General features: G+C 33.1%; 1 protein-coding gene across 5 annotated transcripts; it reads right to left on the minus strand.

Moving 5' to 3' along the window:
* Window positions 1-9,044: 9,044 nt before the first annotated feature.
* On the minus strand, window positions 9,045-21,527 carry LOC127812883 (F-box protein CPR1-like). 5 transcript variants are annotated; one of them, XR_008026005.1, is made up of 4 exons: window positions 20,157-21,526; window positions 19,675-19,760; window positions 16,068-16,279; window positions 9,045-11,995 (listed from the first exon to the last, which is right to left on the minus strand). XR_008026005.1 is itself a non-coding variant. In XM_052353427.1 (3 exons), the coding sequence occupies exons 1-2, from the start codon at window positions 21,284-21,286 to the stop codon at window positions 19,721-19,723; spliced, it is 1,170 nt and encodes a 389-aa protein (XP_052209387.1). In that variant the 5' UTR covers window positions 21,287-21,527; the 3' UTR covers window positions 9,045-11,995; window positions 19,675-19,720. The 5 variants fall into 5 exon arrangements, 3 of the variants coding, with proteins under 3 accessions (XP_052209387.1, XP_052209386.1, XP_052209385.1); XR_008026004.1 differs by lacking the exon at window positions 9,045-11,995 and adding an exon at window positions 12,500-13,277; XM_052353427.1 differs by lacking the exon at window positions 16,068-16,279 and having other exon boundaries at window positions 20,157-21,527.
* Window positions 21,528-22,857: the final 1,330 nt, after the last annotated feature.

A 22,857-nucleotide genomic window follows, 5' to 3' on the forward strand; every position in this document is an offset into this window, starting at 1 on the left:
TCAAAAAGCAAAATGACCTTTCATATGCTGTTCAACTCCTTTTAGTTTCAATTTTTATTATCTTTTAGTTTCCATATGTATTTGTTGAACTATTTCTTAAGTTTTATAACATTTTGCTGGAATTTGGTACATGAGAAATTTTTAAATTCTTAAAAATGTTAGGTTGAGAATTTACATTCCTATATTTGATACAACTTTTTCTAAAAAAATTCTGAGAAAATAACATTCTTAGAATTTATTTTTTATCAATTTTCTCACAAAAAGATGAACTTTGGGAAAGTTTTTAACAAATAAAAAAATAAAACACCCATTACCCTCTTATAATTCCATAGCTCTTTCACGATTATTTTTGCCATAACTTCCTTCTTACAAATATATATTATGTATATATAGATAATATATATACATAATATATTATACAAACATATAAAATATGTATATATACACACACATATATACATAATGTGTTAAAAAAATAACATTTTTTTTTATTTCCTAAAAGATTGTGGGTTTTAATATTTTATATACTAGAAGAAATTTATTATTTTTAAATAAAAAATCAAATAAGTGTAATTTTGAAAAAAATAACATGAATTCTCATAAATATTGTATTTAAACTAAATATAAGAATGTAAAATTCTCAAAAAAAAAAAATCCAATATTTTATAAAAATATTTAAATATAATCAAATATAGAATTGCATAAATTATAGAAATCAAAGATTTTCAAGAATCATGAAATTCAAAAATCTAAAAAATTTTCTTATACTAAACATCCCGAAAGGGATACAAAGTAGACTTCAAGTAAGAATGACAATTAAATTGAATATCCGAGTATTGTTTCTCTAACTCAACTACCTAAGGTTAATTTAGTAATAAGAGATTATAATAATTTTATTTCTCATTATGATTTAGATCAATTAAGAGTGAACTAATATATAAATTTTTGGGTATTTATCTAATAAATGTAACTTTTGAGATTTTACACCTACTTATGAGTTTTATTTAATTTCCACCTAAAAAGGTAACGATTGTGAAAATTTATCGATTGAGGAATGTATTTAATTTCTTGATTCTCATCTATATAAAATAATAGGTATCTATTAATCCTACTAATTGAGTGATATATTTGGTAAATATAAATATGTGGTATTAGAGTGCTTCAGACACTTTAATTGTTTTTTGTTTGGAATATGTTTAATAATTAAAGTGCTTATATACTTTATTATCCAAGGGGATAAAATTGGACCAACCCCTCCCCCTTATATTTATACTTATATTTATTTTTATATTTATATATACATATATATAAAGGGCTACAAAAGTAGTGCAAACTGCTCAACTCAATCATTTGTGCAATAATCCTAAGAGTAAGCCCTTATATAGACGGGCTTAATAACTAAGTGAAGCCTAAGAAATACAAATCACACTTAACAAATCTCCACATTGAGTTGTATTCCAAATTAACCAAAACACCAAAAAAAAGTCAATCCATCTCTACCTCTCAATTTAACCCCTCTTAGTGTCACTCACATGTTGCAAACACTAATCAAGTCTAAGCAATATTTGACTATCAGTATATTTTGCACTTTTATGTAGTGGTTCAATTTTAGCATTTAATTATTCAATGAATATGATTGCTACTCATTTTGGGTTCAATATTGTCAATATAGGTACACATCATATACAAAGCAAACATGGAACAAAAAAGAAACGATTTTGATGCATGATAGAAGTGGAAATAAAATTTGAAGGCATAGTCAGCTATCAACTTGAAATGAGATGGAGAAAGTGAAAGTGGAATAAGAGTGAAAAATGAAAAGCGAAGAAGAAAGAGGATAAGGAAGAAATCTAATGGCCTACAACGAAATGCATACCGCTATAAGACCGCTATAAGAATTAGTTTCTGGAGCTCTCTTACAGTGAAATGCATACCGCTGTAAGACCGTTTTAGGAATTGCTATCTGGAGTTCACAGGTTTGCAACAACAAGCATACCGCGGTAAGACTGCAATAGAGTTCTGAATTTTAATTCAAAGCGTGATTTTGGCCTGTTTTCGTCCAAATCAATGAGAAACGAGAGTTTTCACTGTGCACAACTTTAATAACCTAAAAGGCATTATATAATACTTATTCTTGAGGGATTTGAGGAGTTTTTTGGAGGAAAGAGAAGCCAACGGAAGATTGAAGACTATACGTTTGGGTTGTATTTTTCTTTTCTTTCTTAAATCTTTGTTATGGATTCCAACTCTTTTCTTTTTCTTTTGATTGTAAGAATGCATTGCTAAGTATTTATAGCCAGGGTGAATAATGAAACCTCGACTTCTAATGGTTTGATTTAAAGTTACTCGGTTTATTATTTCCTTATTCATTCGGGTTGATTGTTTGTTATGTTCATAATGTCATTTTGATACTTGATCACCATTGAAACGTATTTGTGATTTGTGTTGCTTTCGAGAGATTCAATACGGATTAGACATGGTAGCAAACAACGTAGGGTCCTATAATAGGTAAAGATACCGTTATGCCTTATGAAATCATTTTGTGATGATCACCGTGATTGAATGCATGTTTATATGTTCGAAGGTTAACTAGAGATAGTTAATCTCATATATATACATAGAACTAAATGACCATCAAGAGAGGATTTTAGTTGTAATTGGATTATCGATTTTTAACCTAAGATAAGGAATAGTAAGATTCGAGTAATGAACAATTGAATCATAGAAGGCCAACGATGGATTCACAAACCCTAGTGCCTTATCCTTGTGAGTTTTGAATCAAATGAATTGTTTTAGTTGCATCTTTTATTAGTAAATTAGTTTTCATTACAGTTGAAGTCATTGTTAACGTGTGTGTTAGGTTAAGGTTAAATCAGTTAAGAGTAAACGTCAAAAGTTAGTACTCGTGGGTACAACACTTTATTTATCATTGTATTACTTGTCATGATCCGTCCACTTGCAGAATAGAAATAGGCAGACACTTGAAGGCAATTGGGACTGCTTAGTTAACATGTTAAATTATTTTCGATAGCAACCTTTTTTATTGAAACTGTACCTTATGAGAAAACTTCTTGCATGAAATGATACCTAACATTAATATGTTTAGTTTTTTTATAATGCATTTGATTTTTGGTTAAGTGTAAAGCACTTTAATTATCACAAAACACAACAGTAGCTTCTTGTTGCAAACCAAGATCTATGATTAAACCCTTTAATCAGATAGCTTTTGCAGAGTATGTTAGCTTAAGAAAAGGTGAATTAAGATTTTTTATCTTTAAAATAATAGGAACTTAAATCAAAAGAAATTGAAAATTGTAGCACACAAAATGTATAATGGTTCAGCTTAATACCTAGTCCACTACCTTGACTCATCACCAAGGATTTAGTTAAACCAATCTTACTTGGGTAGCTTTTGAACAAGCTCAGCTACAAACCTTTACACAATAACTTTTAACTTTGGTTCAGCTACAACCAATGCCTTTTATATGATAAGCCTTAACTTTTACAAATTTCATAAAGAAATGTGAAGAATTTCAAGAAAAGAGAATGATATTACAGATAATAAAGACTTCTCTTGAAAAAACAAAGAGATAAGAAAAATGTGAAATTTGGAACTATCTCTTTGAATGGCTAACTCGAGTAAGATGATCTTTGAAGGCTTTGAGCTCATGAGAGTAGTAAGTTGGGAGTTCAGTTGTTGTAGATGTTGTAGACCTTTTTCATCATACTTCATCTCCCTCTTATACTCTTCTAATATTGAATGTAATACCTGACCTATCCTTAAACAAATGGAATGTTTGTTTTTGTCACAATTGCTACTTTTTATATCTACAAAGTTCAAACAATTAGTTAAAAATTCATAAAGCATCCCTTTGTTGTCTGAAGAGCATTTAATACATTAAAAGGTAAAAACAGATTGAATTTAATGAGCTGTAACGATTATATTTTTCAAAATTTGTCAAGTGTTACTTGAGTATAAACTAATACTTACTCGATTAAGTTTGATCTTTACTCGACTACATAGATTTTGTAATCGATTATTTTTACTACTTACCGAGTACAAAGATATTTTTATTCAATTAAATTAGTGTTACAAAAAAAATCTTTATATACTTGATTACAAAGTATTATCTAGTCGATTACAAAAAGATCTTTACTAGAATACAAAGTCTTATACTTGATTAACTTTAAGGTAAAAAAACTTGGTTTATTTTTTACATATGTTTACTCGATGACATTAATAATCTACTCGAGTACAAAGTGAACGTCATTTGATTACAAGATCAAGTACTCTATTATAGAAACATTCCAGAATCCAATAGAATTTTTAGAAATATATACTCGATTACAAAAATAATTTACTCAAGTATAAATTAATCATTACTCGATAACAACCTTAATTACTCAATTATTTTTAACAGGCTTGAAAGATGCATTATATATTCGAATACAAAGACTTAGTTGAGTATACTTCAACTTTACTCGATTAAGCCTCAATTTGTAATTGATTACTTTTAGATTTGACATAGCATTACTCGATTACAAGATTCTTACACTTGATTAAGCCTTTTTTGATTATTGAACTACTCGATTAACAAATCTTATTACTTGATTAGGGATCATGCCTTGAGTAAATTTCTTGATTAAAAACTTGACTTTCTCAATTATGTTTTAATATCATTTTTAATTATTTTAGTCATCATCCTTTAACTAAATTTACTAATTTTCTCACCAAATCAAAACATCAAATTTCTCAACAGCTTCTTTCATAGCCTATGTTGTTACCATATACCTTGCTTCTATAGTAGACAAAACACCAATAAATTGTAGAGTTGCTTTCCAACAAATAGTACTACCTAACTGAGTGAAGACATACCTAGTCAAGGACTTTTTCCTATCAAGATCGCCTATAAAATCAGAGTCCACATAACTAACAATTGAAGTATCAACACTACATATGCTAAACACCATACCTAAATCCATTATGCCGTTGAGATATCTAAATATCCTTCTCACAATTGTCTAATGAGCTTTCTCAAGTTATTCATAATTGCTAACAAAATTAACTACTTGTGTAATATCAAAACGAGTGCAAACCATAGCATACATGAGACTACCAATTGCAATAAAATAAGAGACATGTGACATGTATTCCATTTCTTCCTTACTCTAAAAGGGACAATGAATCTAAAAGTTTGCAATCACATGCCATAAGAGTACTAATAGGTATACAATTCAACATATCACATGGTTCAAGCACTCTTGTAATGTATTTATTCTGCAAAAGATAAACTTTTTGACCTTTATGTCTCTGTCAATCTCCATCCCAAAAGTCTTCTTAGCAACAGCCAAATCTTTTATTTCAAACTTATTGCTAAATTGCTTTTCCAAAACATCAATCTCTTTCATGTTTATACAAATGTTGAGTTTGTTAAGTATCTTTTGATGATAAATGTTTTATGCAAAGCTTTAATGATTCTTATTATGATCTAATATCCATCGAGGATTTGTTAAGGTTGCTTTGAGAATATACAAGCTAAATGAACTTTGATGGGTTTATCTATTAATATATATTCTATCTTTTAAGATTCTCATATATATTGAGATTATTTTATTATACTTTTTAATAGATATATCCGTAATGCATGAATATCATGTAGAGCTCATGGTATCTTAAGTGCTCAAAATATGTGTCAGCATTACTTATTGCTTAAGAAGTAATCTATCTCAAATATATATATTCTTGATATTAAAGTACTAAATATCCAATTCTTGAGTAAATAATCATATGCTTAAGCAGTGTTTCTTGAGTTTTGATCTATGGTGATTAAATTGCCTATTTGATATTTGATATTAAATTTTTAAAGTTCTTAATATTCTGAAATTTAATGGAAGAACAATTGAAGAACTTAAATATTTACTACTTTCTAAACAATATATTCAAGTGTTGTTTTATGTGCTTAAGTCAAGTCTGACAATCAAGTGATGTTTATTCAATCACTTGAAATAGAATTTTCAATGCATTTGAGTAGGAATGTGTTGGATTATTTATTTTTCAAATAGTACTTGTAATAAACAATATTTGTATGTGTAAAGAATAAAAATCATATATGCTCTAGTTTAATCGAATTAGAGGCAAGATATTCGACTTACGTGTGAATGGATAATTATGAATGAAAAATCGTGTTACTCAAATTACTTCATTTTTTTGGTGCTATGTATGAACTAGGTAGAATGATCTTTATTTGAATCTACTCAACCTATTTACAATCAAGAAAAATTATATTAGAATATCTTATTATTTTACTCTTATTGAGCTTTATAAGAAATCAAGTAAATGTGAATAGAAAGTTAGTTCTAATTAACTTTTTCAACAACACTTGAGTATTCAATGTCATCAATAAAAAAAAGATAAGTGTTTGGACTTGCTATGTTAGAATATCTTAATAAATATTAAATTTGTCAATCGATATTTCAATAGATATTATAAGGGTCAATCAAATACTTGCTTGTTAATCTTAAATATCTATTTATTAAATTTTTAATCGAGTGATTAACATTGTATTTAAATTGATCAGTTAGCAATCAAGTGAGAAGAGTAAGTTTAAGTATCAAGTCTGTATACTTGTATCATTAATCGATTAACATAATCTTTTAATAGAGTATTTGTTAGGCTTCATAATATCAAGCTCTAAAGCACGAAAACAGCTTAAAGATGTCGTTTCAGCGTTTCCAAATCGTTTTTCATTTTAAAAACGAAAAAAAATGGTCCAAAATGTTTTTCGGGTCATTTTTGTAATTTGGAAACCATTTCGGGACAATTTCGCAAATTATAGAAATGGGTCGAAAATGCATTTCCAACAACAAGAGGTTGTGGAAAAGAAGGATATAGTGACAAAGAGAAGAGTGTGCAACGGGAGCAAGAGACGATGAAGAGAGAGAATGCAATGGCAATCGACGACGAGAGACAAGGGTCGGGGCAATGACCGGCAAGAAGTGAGAGGAAATGGACGAGAGGCAGTTGTTGGAGAAGAAGATGAACATGTAATAAGGGACGGAAAGAGAGAGAAAGTTTATTGGGGAAAGGAATATAAATATATCATTTATCTAAATATGATATGTATGTATATATGTTAAATAATATATTTAAAAAATTATATTTACAAAAAAAACCTCATATTTTTTAATTTACACTTTACCCCACATTTTTGTTTTTTATTTTTTTGAAAAAAATATCATTTTTTTATTTCCATTTCTAATATAAAACGTTTTCCATATACATTTCCATACAACCTAGGTATTAGGCCTCTGTTCCTTGATGGTTATTAACTAGGAGTTATGCTCCATTAAATATTTGTCTTTCTTTGTTGAATAATTTTATGTTCTAGTCAAGTGAATTGTGCTAAACATACAGTGATTCTCTATATTCATTTTAGCAATCGATTGATATGTTTAGATCACTTGAGTGTTGGCACGGTGTCAAGAAATGCTTGATTGTTTAAAGTTAGAAGTATAAGTTATCGATGATACACCTTTATTTGATATAGGACATGGCTTGATAAGCATTAAAAGTGCCTAGATCAAGTATCTAAGTTAAAATGAAAATTGCTTATGTTATCATTATGTAATTGTGTGATCAAATGTCCCACTCAAGTAAGAATCTTTGGATGGCGTTTTAATCTTTGTATTTTGATCATCAATCGAGTGATGCTATGTTCATTTGAGTGTTAGAAATGTCCATTAGAGTGCAAATGCTTTGCCAATTGAGTGAGAGAAAGGCTCACTCAAGTAGTTTTTAGCTAGCAAAAACTAGTCTCTATTTTTGCAAAAGTATTCGATCGGCTTAAACTTTCAATTTAGTGACAGCTATGTTAATATGAATCCAATCGAGTAAGATTTTCTATCAATTGAGTGAATGGCAAATCCAGTCAAATGACATTAAAATTCACTCGAGTGACAATGTACCAAAACTAAAAAATATAATCGTTAAACTAACTGTTGCAAGTTCATTTCATGTATAATTTTGACCATTAAGGCTCTTAAATAGCACTAAATTTTCTCTCATTATCGTGATTTTTAAATATTTTAATAATTATTTAAAAGAAACTATTTATGCAAAAAATCAGATATTTTTATTCTCTAAACAGTAAGACCAATGGCTATAAAGAAAAAAAAGTACAAAGAGGGAGAAAAGTCTTAGGGAAAATATTGTTGTTCAAATACTTCCTGCCCTAAGCCAAAAGTCCATCCAGCTTTCATTTTCAATTGAATGTAAAACCCGGGAGGATTTTATCATCTATGAATGATAAATCATAGATTGAACCGCCAAATTTAAAAAATTGAATGCTATCATATAACTTTGTATCAGCTAAATTCATGAGTTGGAGATAAGCGAACTCGAATTGCTGACATTTGCCCAAGGTAAATTATCGTCTCTCAAGTCCCCTGACTCTGATTTTACCGTAGAGGCCAATGATAGACAATAAGTGCCTCTCATTTTTATTGTGAGTTATTATTGTAAAACTTCTCTTATACCCTCAAAACTTTGCTTTTTGTAAGTTACTTCTCGTAATTTACTTGTGATTACACCTGATCGCTAAAAATTAAAAAGTTTTGCCTAATCTTTAAACAGACAATAATTACATCTAATTCTTAAAAAGGCAATAATTTTAGTTAATCATTGAAAAACCGTTATAAAGCAATTATAACTGATCCCAATTAAAAAACTACTTAGTGTTAGTTGAAATCCCTAATAAGTAGACGTAAACAATGGGCCAAACCACTCTAAATATATTGTGTTGCTATCTCTTCATTTATCTTACTTTCAGCTTCTTTTCTACTATAAAATTTTTGGTCTTTTATCCTACTGCTTGCTTTGATTGCATTGAGCTGGTCATATATAGTTTTCCATTAATTTTTACACACAGCAACATTTTTCGAAGGCCGAGAAAGAAATTCAATTTGTTTACATACTCACTGGCATCGAATTTGCTATAAACTTAATACATACTACTTTCTATCAAGCTGAACTCTTATAAACAGTTTTCAAAGCCATAAAGGTTAAAACAGTTTGTGTATAGCTATTATTCAAATTTAAAAAAAAAATAAACACCCAATTCACCTCTTCTTGAGTATACATTATTTGCAATAAGCAAGTCATCAACATATAACAACTTTCTATAATAAACACAACTGTTATAGTTACTTTTAAAATAATCATAACTAAGCATAAAAGAGTTAAACCTCTCATACCACTGTCTTGAAGACTATTTGAAACCATATAAGGATTTCTTCAATTTGCAAACATAGTCTTTGCTTCCTGAACTAGGAATCCCTCAAGCTGATTCATATAAATAGTTTCTTCCAACTCATCATGAAGAAACCCTGTTTTAACATCTAGTTGCTCAAGCTCCATGTCATTTATAGCAACCAAAGCTAAAAGTGCTCGAATAGAAGTATGCTTCACAACTAGAGAGAGCACATTGCTAAAATCAATACCTTTCTTCTTACTATACCCTCTTTGCAACCAAACAAGCCTTAAATCTAGCATTGTCAACCCCAAGAATTCCTTATTTCTTCTTGAAAACCCATTTGCAGCCAATAGTTTTCTTGTCCTTAGGCAAAAACACCAGGTCCCAAGTTTCATTCTTATGAAGAGACTCCATCTCTTCAATCATAGTAGTGGTGCACTTAGCAAATTCATCACAAACCAATAGCTTCTGCACAAGTAGATGGTTCCTGTATACCCAAATCCTTAACAACAGAGAGTGCACAAGCAACTAAACTTAAAAAACTACATCTTTCAACATAGTTTGAATAGTCATATTGTTCGGGTGTCCTCATTTGTCTCCTTTGTCTATCACGAGCCAGCATATATGAGTTCAAATTTTAATCTGAAGAGTTTGAACCATCTTCTATCTCATCTGTCTGAATTTCATCTGCCTGTTCGTCAGCAACATGTTGCACTCTCTTTGGAGTCTCCAGCTGAAACTCTACCTTCTGATTGGCTTCGTGATTTTCAATGTCAGAATCCACTAATTTCTGTACATAGCCCAACATAGCAAACTCATTAAAAGTCAGATCACAACTAGTCACCAACTTCTTAGATTCATAGTCCCATAGCCTGTATCATTTCACACCATTGCCATAACCCATAAACAAAGCCTTTCTCGCCCATTTACATGATAGTAAGCAGGACAATCAAAAATCATCAAAACAGAAAAATCAGAAGGTTTTCCAAACCATACCTCATTTGCTTGCACTCAATGGTAGTCGCAAGTTGACATATTCGCCAAATAAGTTGTAGTGCTAGCAACTTCAGCCTAAGAAGTCTTACCTAAGCCAGCATTTGAAAGCATACATCGTGCTTTCTCAATAAGGGTCTTGTTCATACGCTTTCCTACGCCATTCTGCTGTGGAGTCTTTCTCATTGTTCTATGTCTGGCAGTGCCATGATCTGCACAGTAGTCATTGAACTCTCATTCAACAAACTCTAAGCCATTATCAGTTATGAGATACTTTTATCTTTTTACTAATCTAATTCTCAATTAACACCTTCTATCTCTTGAAGTGTGTCACTTTCCTCAAATAATCATCAATGAAAGTCAACATATACCTTGCACTTCCATGAGATGGCACAACAGAAAGACCCCAAAGATCTGAATGAAAATAATCTACCATACTTTTAGTGGTGTGTGCCGCAATACCAAAACTTCACTCTGCATTGCTTGCCAAAGACAATGTTTGCAGAAGTCAAGAGGTCCAATCTTCTGCCCACAAAGCAAGCCTCGATTACTTAGCCAATCCCTTCTTGCTCATATGCCCTAAATGCATATGCCAAATGCATGTAGTTTCTGTCTTAAATTCTGCTGTCGTAGCAGCTGAACCAGTTATAGTACTTCCCTGCATCACAAACAAGTTGTTTTTAACATTCCCTTTTACCACAACTAGGGAAACTTTTTTAATCCAAATGTTCCATCTCCACCTGAGAAGTCATACCCATTCACGTCCAGCTAACTCACTGAAATAAGATTCTTCTTAATGCTAGGAATATGTCGAACATTAGACAAAGTCTGCACCACACCATCATGACATTTGATTTGTACTGTACCAATACCCTGCACCTCGCATGTGGTATTGTTACACATCAGAACAGATCCATGCCATGGTTCATATGTAGTGAATTGTTCCCAAGAAGGTGTCATGTCATATATGTAGGTAAAATCTAGAATCCACTCTTCTGGATATCAAACCCCAGCATTACACACAACAAGAACATCAGATTCATTAGATTTGTTCTCAACCACACTTGCAGAACTCCCACCATCTTGCTTGTTCCTCGAATCTTTGATCTTTAGTTTTGGACATTGATTCTTCATATGACCTAACGTGTGACAATAGAAACACTCAACACCATTCTTGTCCAAGTTAGATCTAGACACTGATTTCCCTTTAGATTTACCCCGATAATTCCTTTTGCTATATTGTGTCTTTAATCTACTAGCTCTCACAACCAGGCCATCTGGTGTTCACCACTATCTCAAGCAGTCATCTTTGTATGCAAGTTAACAGAATTTGCTTGAAATAACCTGTTCTAAGGTAATTGAATCGTTCCATACAGCATAGAATTCACAAAACTCTCATAAGATCTAAGGAAAGAATACAACAAAAGAAAAGCCCGACCTTCATCTTCTAATTTCAAATCCAGGTTTTGCATATCTATAATAATTTGATTAAACTCATCAAGATGCAGTCAGATAGGAGAAACTTCTTTCATCCTTAAAGTGTATAATCACATCTTCATGTACAACCTCATTGTAAGTGACATTTTCATATGCAGCGATACCTAATTTCTGCCAGGCTTTAACATGCTGTCCGCAATTAAGAACTTGACGAAAGACCCCATCTCCCAACGATGACTATATTGTATTAAGAGCATTGTTGTTCATCTCTTCAAACTCAGCAGGTATCATATCAACAGAAGAACTTCTCTTCTCTGTACAAAACCCAAAACCTTGCTCTGATGCCAGTTTGTAAGGATTTAGAGACAAAAGAAACAAGAAAACAAAAAAGAGCACACAAATTTACGTGATTCAATCCAAACTCAGGTGTACATCCATAGAGAGGGAGAGAGATTGCATTACATAAAAAATAAGGTTATAAAAGTGGGGGTAACTGCTCAATTCAACCACTTATACAAGAAAACCCTAATAGTTGGCCATTGTATAGATGGGCTTAATAACTAAATGGAGTCACTCAACAATAATTTAAAAAAGAAAAAGAGTTAAGAGGGATAGTTGGCCAATATTAGGAATGGCAACAAAGTAGTGTGGGACCACCTTTTATCCCGATGTATAGATACTCGAATTTCATTAATGATAGGTGGACAGTTTTTTCTTACCTTTGTCCTTCCTCTGTTTCACTTGATAGCCACCAAAGCTTCATCACAGCATGAAAACAATGCGTTCTCGCATGCAAGCAATACAATACAATGCAAAACTGTTACAAGGGTTTCATGTTCTTAACAAATTGTAACAGGAACTGACAACAATTATGCATCAAGGGATCGTCCTCGATTACATCCACAACATACAATCAGATTAAGCCAACTGAACACAAAGGGATTATTAACAGCTTCAAGCGAAACTAACCCAGCCTCCTTAGCTAGGCATCTATTACCATAAACATGTTCTTTACCCAATATGAGACAGACCATCTGGACATGGTGCCAATTCTTCAATGGTTCCATCAAATGCATTCAGGCATTGGGTACCCAGAAGACAAAAGAAAGTAAACCAGAAAGAACCGTTTAAGATTCAGGTGTGATGTACCCGTTTAGTATTGTTTTCAAAACTTCTTAAAAAACAGCAAAGATAACCTTTTTTGGAACCGTTTCAAAACACTCTTTGACAACCTAATTTAATGGAACCGTTTCAAAACACTTTTTGAAAAATCCATCTAATTTGAGAGTAAATGAAAGAGAACTGAAAAGCAGAACTTCTGATCAGTTCCATTTCTGAATATTAGAAAAAGGAGAAGCCAAATTGGCACGAAACCAATGAAAATAAGCTCAATCAGGTCCTTGGAAATTCTGCAGTCTCTTCTTAGGGCAAAATCCACACTAAAATTTGCAGGAATATTGGCCTAGATATCCATGCATTTCCTCCATTCACAGCTACTAAAAGCAGGATAGGACATGGCATGACAATAATGCTGCTGCTTTCTACATATGATTCGTTGGTTCTTGAAACAAAAATGAAGGTTTCGGATTTGGAATCCTGCAATAGGAGAACAGAGATTTACAGTTCCACCGGAAGAGTACAGTACATAACAATTCCATCCCCAGGTCATAAAGCAACTGAGATGGACAAATTTCCAGATTCAAATCACCAGCAAGCAATTTCAAATTTTAGGTGGATCCCCTTATTTAATTTTACTGTGGGCCTATTGCTCATTTCCTCCCATAATCGAGATATGCTAATCAACCCTCAGGCATTGACTAGAAGAACCCATCCCCAGCAACACATTGCAAGGTTTATGCATGAAAATATTTGCCTTGATGATTTGCAAACACCATTCTGGCCCAGGTTTCCCCAGTATTTCAAAAGCTTATTTGGTCAACAAGAGCCAACTGACACCCTTCACACATAAAATATCCCAAATTAATAGACAAATCTTGTCACCATGCCTAAAGAGCCTCCAGAAGCTGCTTCCTATCTATTCATAAATTAAGGCTAGTGACCAAGAAAATGAAATAAGCAGCTTGTAGAGTTCTTTATGTTCCGCCATAAAACAATGGCAGTCCTGTGTAACATGCCCTTCTTGTTATATTATTTATTAAAAATTTAAATGATTCTAGGTAACCTCCTCCATCGACTGTGCTAGTAGCTTTAATACCAGTTTTATTACTAGTTGCTTCAGTCTCACCTACTTTTTTTTGGATGAACTAGTCTCATCTAGAGGTATCTTATTGGCAGCTATCTCCATGGCCAGATGGTTGAAGCACCCATCTGATAATTGGTGTCTAGGTTATTCTGTCACCTTTTAGCATGCACACCATGTTCCTATTCATATTTCATGTCCTATAACAAGCCACGTTCAAGGTAACATAGATCTCAATTTTTAATTTGCAAGTACAAACTCTAACAGTTTATATTCAAATTGGGAAAGAAAGACAATAGGCTGTCCCTAGTGCATGAGATTCCCCCATTTTTTCACAGTAGGTGTTTTTTTTAGTCTTTTATTTTGCAAAAAGGCTATTTCCCTAACATAAACCTGTGGCCTTCCAGTCACAAAGGAACCTCACCATTGCAATGGAGGTTCAATCTTACAAATGAACTTAGATATAACAACATTTTAAGTCTTTATCCAGCTATGTGAGGTTGACTACAAGAATTATAGTTCATTAGCCATTTCTTTCTATTGTCTTATCTTTTGTAAAACCTTATCATGCCTAAATGTCTTCCACCAACCTTTTTCTTGGTATTCTTTTATCTCTTTTGCTAAATGCTTGTTTCATTCCATCCACCGTCCTAACAGGAGCCTCTATTGATCTTCTAATATAATCAAACTATCTTAATTGTGTCTTTTACATCTTATCTTCAATAGGAGTTACTTCAACCCTAAGCACATTTCTAATATTTTGTATGACCTTACATCTCTCTTAATATCTTCATCTTCATTATGCTTGTATTTTGTACATGTTGGTGCCTTAATACCCATCATAATATCCTATATCATAAAAGTTGGTTGTATAAATTTTTCCTTTTGTTTTTCCTGAAAGATAACATGAAACTTTATTAGAAAAATCAAAATTCAACAATTCCAACCAAACATGATGTAATACATCAAAGTTGACAGAAATAGTATAACACATTCATAGACAATTAGTTATTTCACCAATATGAGGTATATTTCATTTATAGCAAGCTATTTTTATTACAAAAAATATTTCAAAAAACAGAACAATAATAAACATGTCAAATTTTGGTAAATGTTCATATTATCCAGTCACCACTACTTCATTTGTCAATGACAACCTCAAACTTTCAATTTTTCTACTTAAACACTTCAACTTTCATATAAAAATGAATGTGGAATAACTATGAATTGACAAATATTACAAAAACAATTTTATTAAAAAATTGTTTTCTAATTGAGTTGATATTTAGATTTAAATGAAAAAATAACAAGCAAATATAGACAAAGAAAATTATTGACCAACAACCACAATTACAAGCCTTAAGACCACAAGATAATTATTGATCATCATTTGGCTGGAGCACAATTTTACTTTTAGTTGAACAATCAATGAAAGTTTATTGAAGTTAACCATTTTTCCACACAAAAAATTGTTGATTGTCCCTTCCAACTTAGTTTCTTAATTTATATTTTTTTGCTTTAATTAGACATTTAAAATTATTCAGCTTTGAAGCAAATAATTTAATAAAAAAATAATTTTGTTCACCTCATAAACAAATTGGACAGCATTTATGACAATATAGAAGTTGGATGGCCTAAATAGAAAAAAAAAAAAGAGTATGGCTGACATTGAAATTTAAAAGAAAGTTGGTGGGACAATATAACAATTAACCCTAAACACTTTGCAAACATAAAAACAAAAGAGAGTTAAGAGGCAAACTTAACACCACTCAGTTTTCTTTCTTTCTTGATAAATTAGGGCCATTTTATAGAAACATTATGACTGCATTTCTTCTTCCAAATCATCTAATCTAGTGTTTTCATGGACCTTCTGATGCAGTGTAGTGCGTGTAGAGAAAACACATGAAAGAAACCTTGAAAGAAGCAAGTTTCAACACCAAAACGTGTCCCTCAAGTAGGCGCAAAGCTGAATCTAGCTTGCTGATAAAACCAAATAGGCTTGCAGAAAGTTCAAATTAAGAAACTATTTACAAACCCTAACTAATAAGTATATATAGTGTTAGGCTAATCCATCTAATATGTAAATAAAATCCAACTAGAATCCTAATCGAAATAAAACCCTAACAAATATGAAGTCGAATTAAAGTCCTAAAACATATGAAGTAAAATAGAAGTAAAAGTCCTACAATAATATGAAGATATGAAGTTTCGGCCCTTGTTTGGGCCGGGCTGGCCACTTTTGGGCCGGTTTGGACCGGCTCTTGAACTGCCTTCCATCTTGTCTCTTGAACCAGTTAGTGACCGCATCACCTTCTCATATAGTTAATGCCCTTTTGTTATGTGTTTTCAACATTTGTAGTCATTTATTATTATAAATGGACATTCACATTGCCTAATCCTGAAAGCAAAAGATAAAGTGGTAAAACATTTGAATGGGTAGTATATTGAAAGAAGCATAGAAATGGATGGGAGAAGAAAACATTTTATGGTTAACAAAATTATTCAATGTGATCATTAACTACAAGAAGATGCGTAACAAGTGGAGAAAGAGCATTCTAGTGCCTCATTTACAAGAATAAATGAATGTTTAAGGTTATAAAAGTTATAGAAGGATTAAACTAATGATGCATATTATGAAATTTTAAGAGGGTGATTGAAGAAGTTAAGGAGATTAACCAAGATCTCTGTAAACACCAATTTGGTTTTATACTTGGCAGGTCCATAATAAAAGCTATTCACTTACTGAAGTGTCTAATAGAATGGTATAGAGATAAATATAAGATCATATATGATATTTGTTTATAAATTTGAAAAAAGTCTCTGATAAGAGTTCCTAAACAGGTATTGAAAAAGTTGGGGGGGGGGGGTGTTGGAGTTGATTATATAGAGGTTCTTAACAGGCCGTTTGGTACGTGGATTAAATAGTGATGGGATAAAGTTAAGAATGGGATAAAATAATACTAATCTATGTTTGGTAAAGTAGGTACAAACCAAAGTAATAGCTATTCTATGTTTGGTATGTCAAATTGTAGATGAGGAAACACTAATCATTAATTGTCAAATGACCAATTTGTCCATTAGTTCAAACATATTATAACTACAAAAAAGATAATTTTGTTATGAAAATACTATAATATAAATATAGATATTTGTATTTATATAAAAATTTAAAAAGTAAAAAAGAGAAAGTGGGCAAGTGGCAATTGATTTTCACTGGAAATGAAACAGAGCAAGGGAGATGGAGAAATCAGAAGTCATCTGTGTGACAGGTGAGGGACTGGTGATGAGGGTGGCCAACAGTAGTCTGAGGCCTCTGAGGAATGAAGATCTAGAGCAAAACAGGAGAGAAAAAGTAGAGAGGGGGATTGAAAATGGAGGTCAGAGGTGATGCTATAGAGGTGGTGATGGCAGAAATCAAAATCTGGAAACCAGGACAGGACAGTGGCGGTCACCGTGGCAGTGGAAGTACAAGAAGAACAGATGGTGGTGGACGTTGACAGTCATGGTGGAAGAAGACAAATAGGAGAGATGAAGATGTGTCGAGCAGAGCAAGAAGAAGAGAGGCAACACAATCGCAGATATGGTGGAGAAGAGAAGAAAAGATGATTTATATAATGGTAAAGTTGTCCAACAATGGCAAATGTTTTATCCCACAATGGCCGGATTAATTAATACCAGGTGGGGGAGATTATTTTATCCCACAGGCATGGGATTGTTTTTGTCCCAGGATAATTTCGTCTCTCTTCACTTTTGGTTCCAAATAAGGTATTATCACTTCATCTGGTAATATTGTATCTTAAAGCAGCATACAATGCTCTAAGAATCAAGTAGAAACATATGTTAACATTGGCATTTATGATTAATGTACTCACAAAATACATCCAAAAAAATATTCCTCTCTTTATATTATTTGCATATGATGTTGTATTGGTAAATGAGACAATAGAAGACGTAAACATTAAGCTTGAATTGTGGAGAAATACCTTAGAATCTAAGGATTTCAAGTTGAACGCACAGAAAATCAAATATATAAAATGTAAGTTCAATAAAAATAGAAGTATCAATAATGTCATAGTGAGATATAAAGATCAAGTTATTCCTAAGAAATATCAATTTATATATCTAAGACCAATTGTTCAAAAGAAGTGAAGATTATTAAAGATGTTACTTATTAAATCATGGCAGGATGGTTAAAGTGGGAGGTGCATCTAACATTTTATACAACTGTACAATTACTTCAAAGCTAAAAAGAAAATGTTTCCAAATGGATATAAGATCATTTATATCACGTGGCTTAGAATAGCAAACAATTAAATAGCAACATGCAATAATATATGAGCATAATTAAAATAAGGATACTAAGTGTGTGTATGTGTGTGGCCATACAAAAAAGGATAGAATATGTAAGTTAGAGTGGCTTCTAACAGAAATATGATGCTTAAGGCATCATTAAGATAGTTTGACCACATAAAAAGAAAAATCAATAGATATACCTGTGAGGAGGCAAGTGAATGGAATTGAAAGAATTTGTAACAAAGAAGGTAGAGAATAATCAAAGAAAACTGAGTGAAAAACCTTTAAACATAAAATGAGATATTATTATAGAAGGTATGGCAATAGATAGAGATGGTTGAAACACAAGATTTCATGTAGTCAACCCCGTCGAATAAATCTTGGGATAGTTGTTGCTGACTTGCTGTAGTGGTTACAGAAGTAGAGCTTCATTGTAGAATATTTATCCATCAACCAAAGGGCATTTGTACTCTCTAGCCATGAAAACGATCAAGATAAACATAACATATACATAAGACAGCAAAGATCCACATCATATGGTCAAATTCAACATTCCAGTTACCTATGACATCGTTCCCAACCTAGGGGTGGCAATGGGTAGCCTCCAAGCATGGGGTGGCTTTGGGTACGAAAAAACAACCATCAAGGAGGGTTTAAGTGGGTTTTTGAAAATACCCATTCGGGATGGGTGGGAGGGCCAGGATTGGGTCCCCAACTTGTCCCCTACCTTGTACAATATAACATTAATACATTTCTTTTATGTTATATATTTATAATTCTAAAAAAATTAAAATTATTAAGGACCCAAATCAATATTACTATTGTTCCATGTTGAGCCATAAAAATGTCAATAACCAAATCAAAGAATTATTTAACAAGTATCTGAATGTTGAAATCCATTTTAATCTCATTCACTTATGCCTTGAATTGTGGAGAAGTCCTATATTCGGCACTTCCACACAATCTAATTTTGGCTATAAATTATAATACAACCTTTTTTTTCTTGTCCAAACACTTTGTATTACTAGCATTCTTCTGTAATATGAAGCTATGTACTAAACTATACAAGCTAAGATACCTACAAAACTAACCTTGTTTCTCTATATTAAATTGGTTACTTGATTGAAATTATTTGAACTATTAGACTTTTTAGAATAAAATTTACTAAGCACGGGTGCCTATCAGGTACCCATATCTTACAGGTAGAGGGATGGGGAGTTAAACAAAATACTCTTCAAGAAAGGGATGAGAATTGGGATGCAGGTATGGAGACCAACCACCCCGGGGGGGGCATATCTATACCATCCCCATTGCCATTCCTATCCTAACCTATTTCAATCAAATTAATACCCTTTCTTTGATAAACAGACTATCAAAAAACAGAACAATACAGTAAAGTTTAGCAGATAAGCTAGTGACCATATAAGAACAAGAGATATCAGATAGAAAACTCCCAATTGTCAAATAGAAATACCAACAAAAGAAAATTTATTAACCTACCTCTCTCCAACATTTAGCACTTGCTTCCCTTTCATCTACCAGTAGCTTATAGCACCAATTTGAAACCCTTTGTAAGGAAATCTTTCCTGAGAGAGAAACCCACTACATTATGACATGAAGTAGTACGACAGTCACTTAAGTGGGATTAGAATTTTCAACTCTTACTACAATAAAACTACAGGATGAGATCTCTTAGACAGGCCATGAAGTTGAAATACAAACCAAAATTGAACAAACACGCACAATATGCAAGACAGATACCCACATACACACACATATTTAAAAGGCCACTCTAATTGCAAATGACATAATTCAGTTATTTTATGGTTTGCATAAAATGCCCTGCAAGTATTGAACAGATATTTCATCATGCACGCATCCAAATTATGTTTACATTGAAAAATGGAAAGCAACATAAATTATAGCAGTAGCAAGACAACAGGTAGATTTGAAAGAGCTAATTAGATTAGATGATAGCTCACATATTCCTCTCCTCTTTTTCTTGCTGCTTCTTCCCATCAGTTTCACCACCACCATTCAAAGGAATAAGGCTTCCCACACACAGCTCCATTTGCATCATCATGTCTTGCGTGCCTTGAATCCTAACATCCCTGGCCCTCTTCAGTTTCAAGTCATACCAAATAAGCCTGCTGCTGTCTTGTTCTAAGAGTACTTCCCTGCCATCCTTTGAATAAGTAACGGGCCTCAAATACTGAAAAGGCCCGATTACTCCTGGTTGGGCAACTGAAATTAACCGAGTCCATGATGCCTTTACATCGTATTCTTTCATCACCCATATATCAACACGGGACAAGTAATAATTGCAGAATATCGAAAGGCATCCCCCTAAACTATGGACTAACATAAAGAAATTCATATCCGAATAGTCTGGTTGTGGCACTACGTGATAATCCTCTCGCGCGAGATCAAAAGCAACTATCGAGCCATCCTTCCGGACATCAAAACCTTGAGTCACAACCCAGTGCAAAGATCCATTGGCTAGTACACCACAAGTTCTTTTCAAGTTAGGGTAATGAGGGAACTTCCCAGCCCTGTGCCAAGAATTCGCTTTCAAACTATAAACCTTAACCTCGTAACGAAAAGCAGAAAGATCATTGCTTCGGAGCGCCACTATCCTCACCACCTTGTAATCATCACTAGCACTATCATACCCAAATCCATATACGCGACACGCATGAAACTTGGATGCGTCCTCAAACTCAACCGGCGAGTAGGGCAATTTTCGGGACTTCCTGGTGTTAGGGTTCCACAAAACAACGGTGTCAAGAGCATTGGACATACAAATCAACCCGTCGCAAGAGCCCCAAACCTCCGTGCCGTAGTCCTGACACCGGAGAGGGTGGTGATCGAGGCTCATCGCCTCTGCGACGCCGTCCATCGAATCGAAGTCCACCGAGTGGAGGTGGTCGTCTCTCAGGATGAAGCTCAAATTGGTCTTGGTCTCCAGTGACCGATTCAGATGCAATTTGACGAAGCTGGAGCTGTCTATTAGGGCACACCAAGGCTTGGAGACGCATCGGATACGGAGAAGCGGCTTCACGGGCAACCGGGAGAGTATGTCGGCGAGAATCTCTGCCGGCAGGGCCGACATTTCTGCAGAGGGGCGGATTGGCAAAGCTGAACGGAGAATCAGAGGAGAATCTATGGAAGTATATATGCTTGTGACAAGTAATCTACGATGTGGGTAGGATTATGAGGAAGAAAATAAATTGAAGCGCGAGCAACAGAAAAGAGGGATTGCGGCGAGCAAGAGCGAACTGGATTATGTATCAGGACGTGTTTATTTTATGTATCTTTCCTTTGGGGTATGGAAGGGGCAATAGGTGCAGGCATATTCTATTTGCACCCATCATTTTGCTTTCTACATTTATCTTTTATAATTGTATTAATTAATTATTTTTTAAAAATACTTTTTAGTCTACACAGTTATCTCTTTGCACACACCATCATCTCACCTGTCCATCATCACCAACGACTGCTCATCATCGCACTCGACGGCTACATTCAATCACCCATCATCGCATCTACCCGCGACTATAACAAACGCAGTCACCTATCATTGTCAATGGCCATCCAAAGCTCTCACCAATAGCCACGTTCCTCACAACATCCGATAATAATGGGCAATGATGGTCGGGTGTGATGATAGGCGACTGTTGGCAGGTGCAATGATGGATGACCACATTCGTCACATCCAAATGTGACCGCCAACAAATGCAATGATAGGCAGTCACATTCGTAGCGGCCACTAGTGAGAGCTTTGAGATGATGGACAGCTACATTCCTCGTGGCCGCTAGTGATGATAGGCGATGATGGTCGGGTGTGGTAATGGTGTGTGCGAAGAGATTGTTGTGTACACTAAATGGTATTTTTAAAAAATAATTGCTGCAATTGTAGAAGGTGGCTGTGGAGAACAAAAGAGGTGGGTGCAAATAGAATTACCCTAAGAGGCACAAGGCGACTTTGCATATTCAAGGGCTTTTAGCATATAAAGGTAGGGATATAAAGTAAAAGACAAATGAGATTTGGAGTTTATTTTATATCAACAATGCTTGTGTTGTTGCCTTAACTATAACAATGAATTTAGGTATGGAATATCGTTTAAGGATAACACAAGAGATGGCTTATCCGGATGATAGATGACTCTTTGGAGCGATAAAATAGCTTGCATGGAAATAGAAACATGAAATATTTCAATACGAAACAGAAACGGGAAAACAATATTTTTTCAAAAAAAAAATAGAAAATAGAAACGTAGGATAAAGTGTAAATTTAAAAAATATAAGAGTTTTTTTATAAATATAATTTTTAATATAAAAATTACAAAAAATAATTCACACATAATACAAATAAACACAAACAATATGTTGTATCATATTTTTTGATATATAAGAAAATGTGTTTGATGAAAAACCAACATTAGAATGAAAAAATCTTTATAAAAATCTCATATTTCGAAATAAGTTTTTCATATTTCGAAACATGTATGATTAGTATTTTGGCGCGAAAGCTCAAATATTTGAAAAATTCAAAATTCATGTATCATGTCTCGAAACCATGTTTCAATGTTTCGAAACATAGTTATGTTGTGTTTCTATACATATTCGAAATGCCCTTTGTTATGTTTGGATAAATTTAATTTTTATGCATCATGTTTCGAA

This window comes from Diospyros lotus, chromosome 11 (assembly GCF_014633365.1).
Source record: "Diospyros lotus cultivar Yz01 chromosome 11, ASM1463336v1, whole genome shotgun sequence".
Taxonomy (NCBI): Eukaryota; Viridiplantae; Streptophyta; class Magnoliopsida; order Ericales; family Ebenaceae; genus Diospyros; species Diospyros lotus.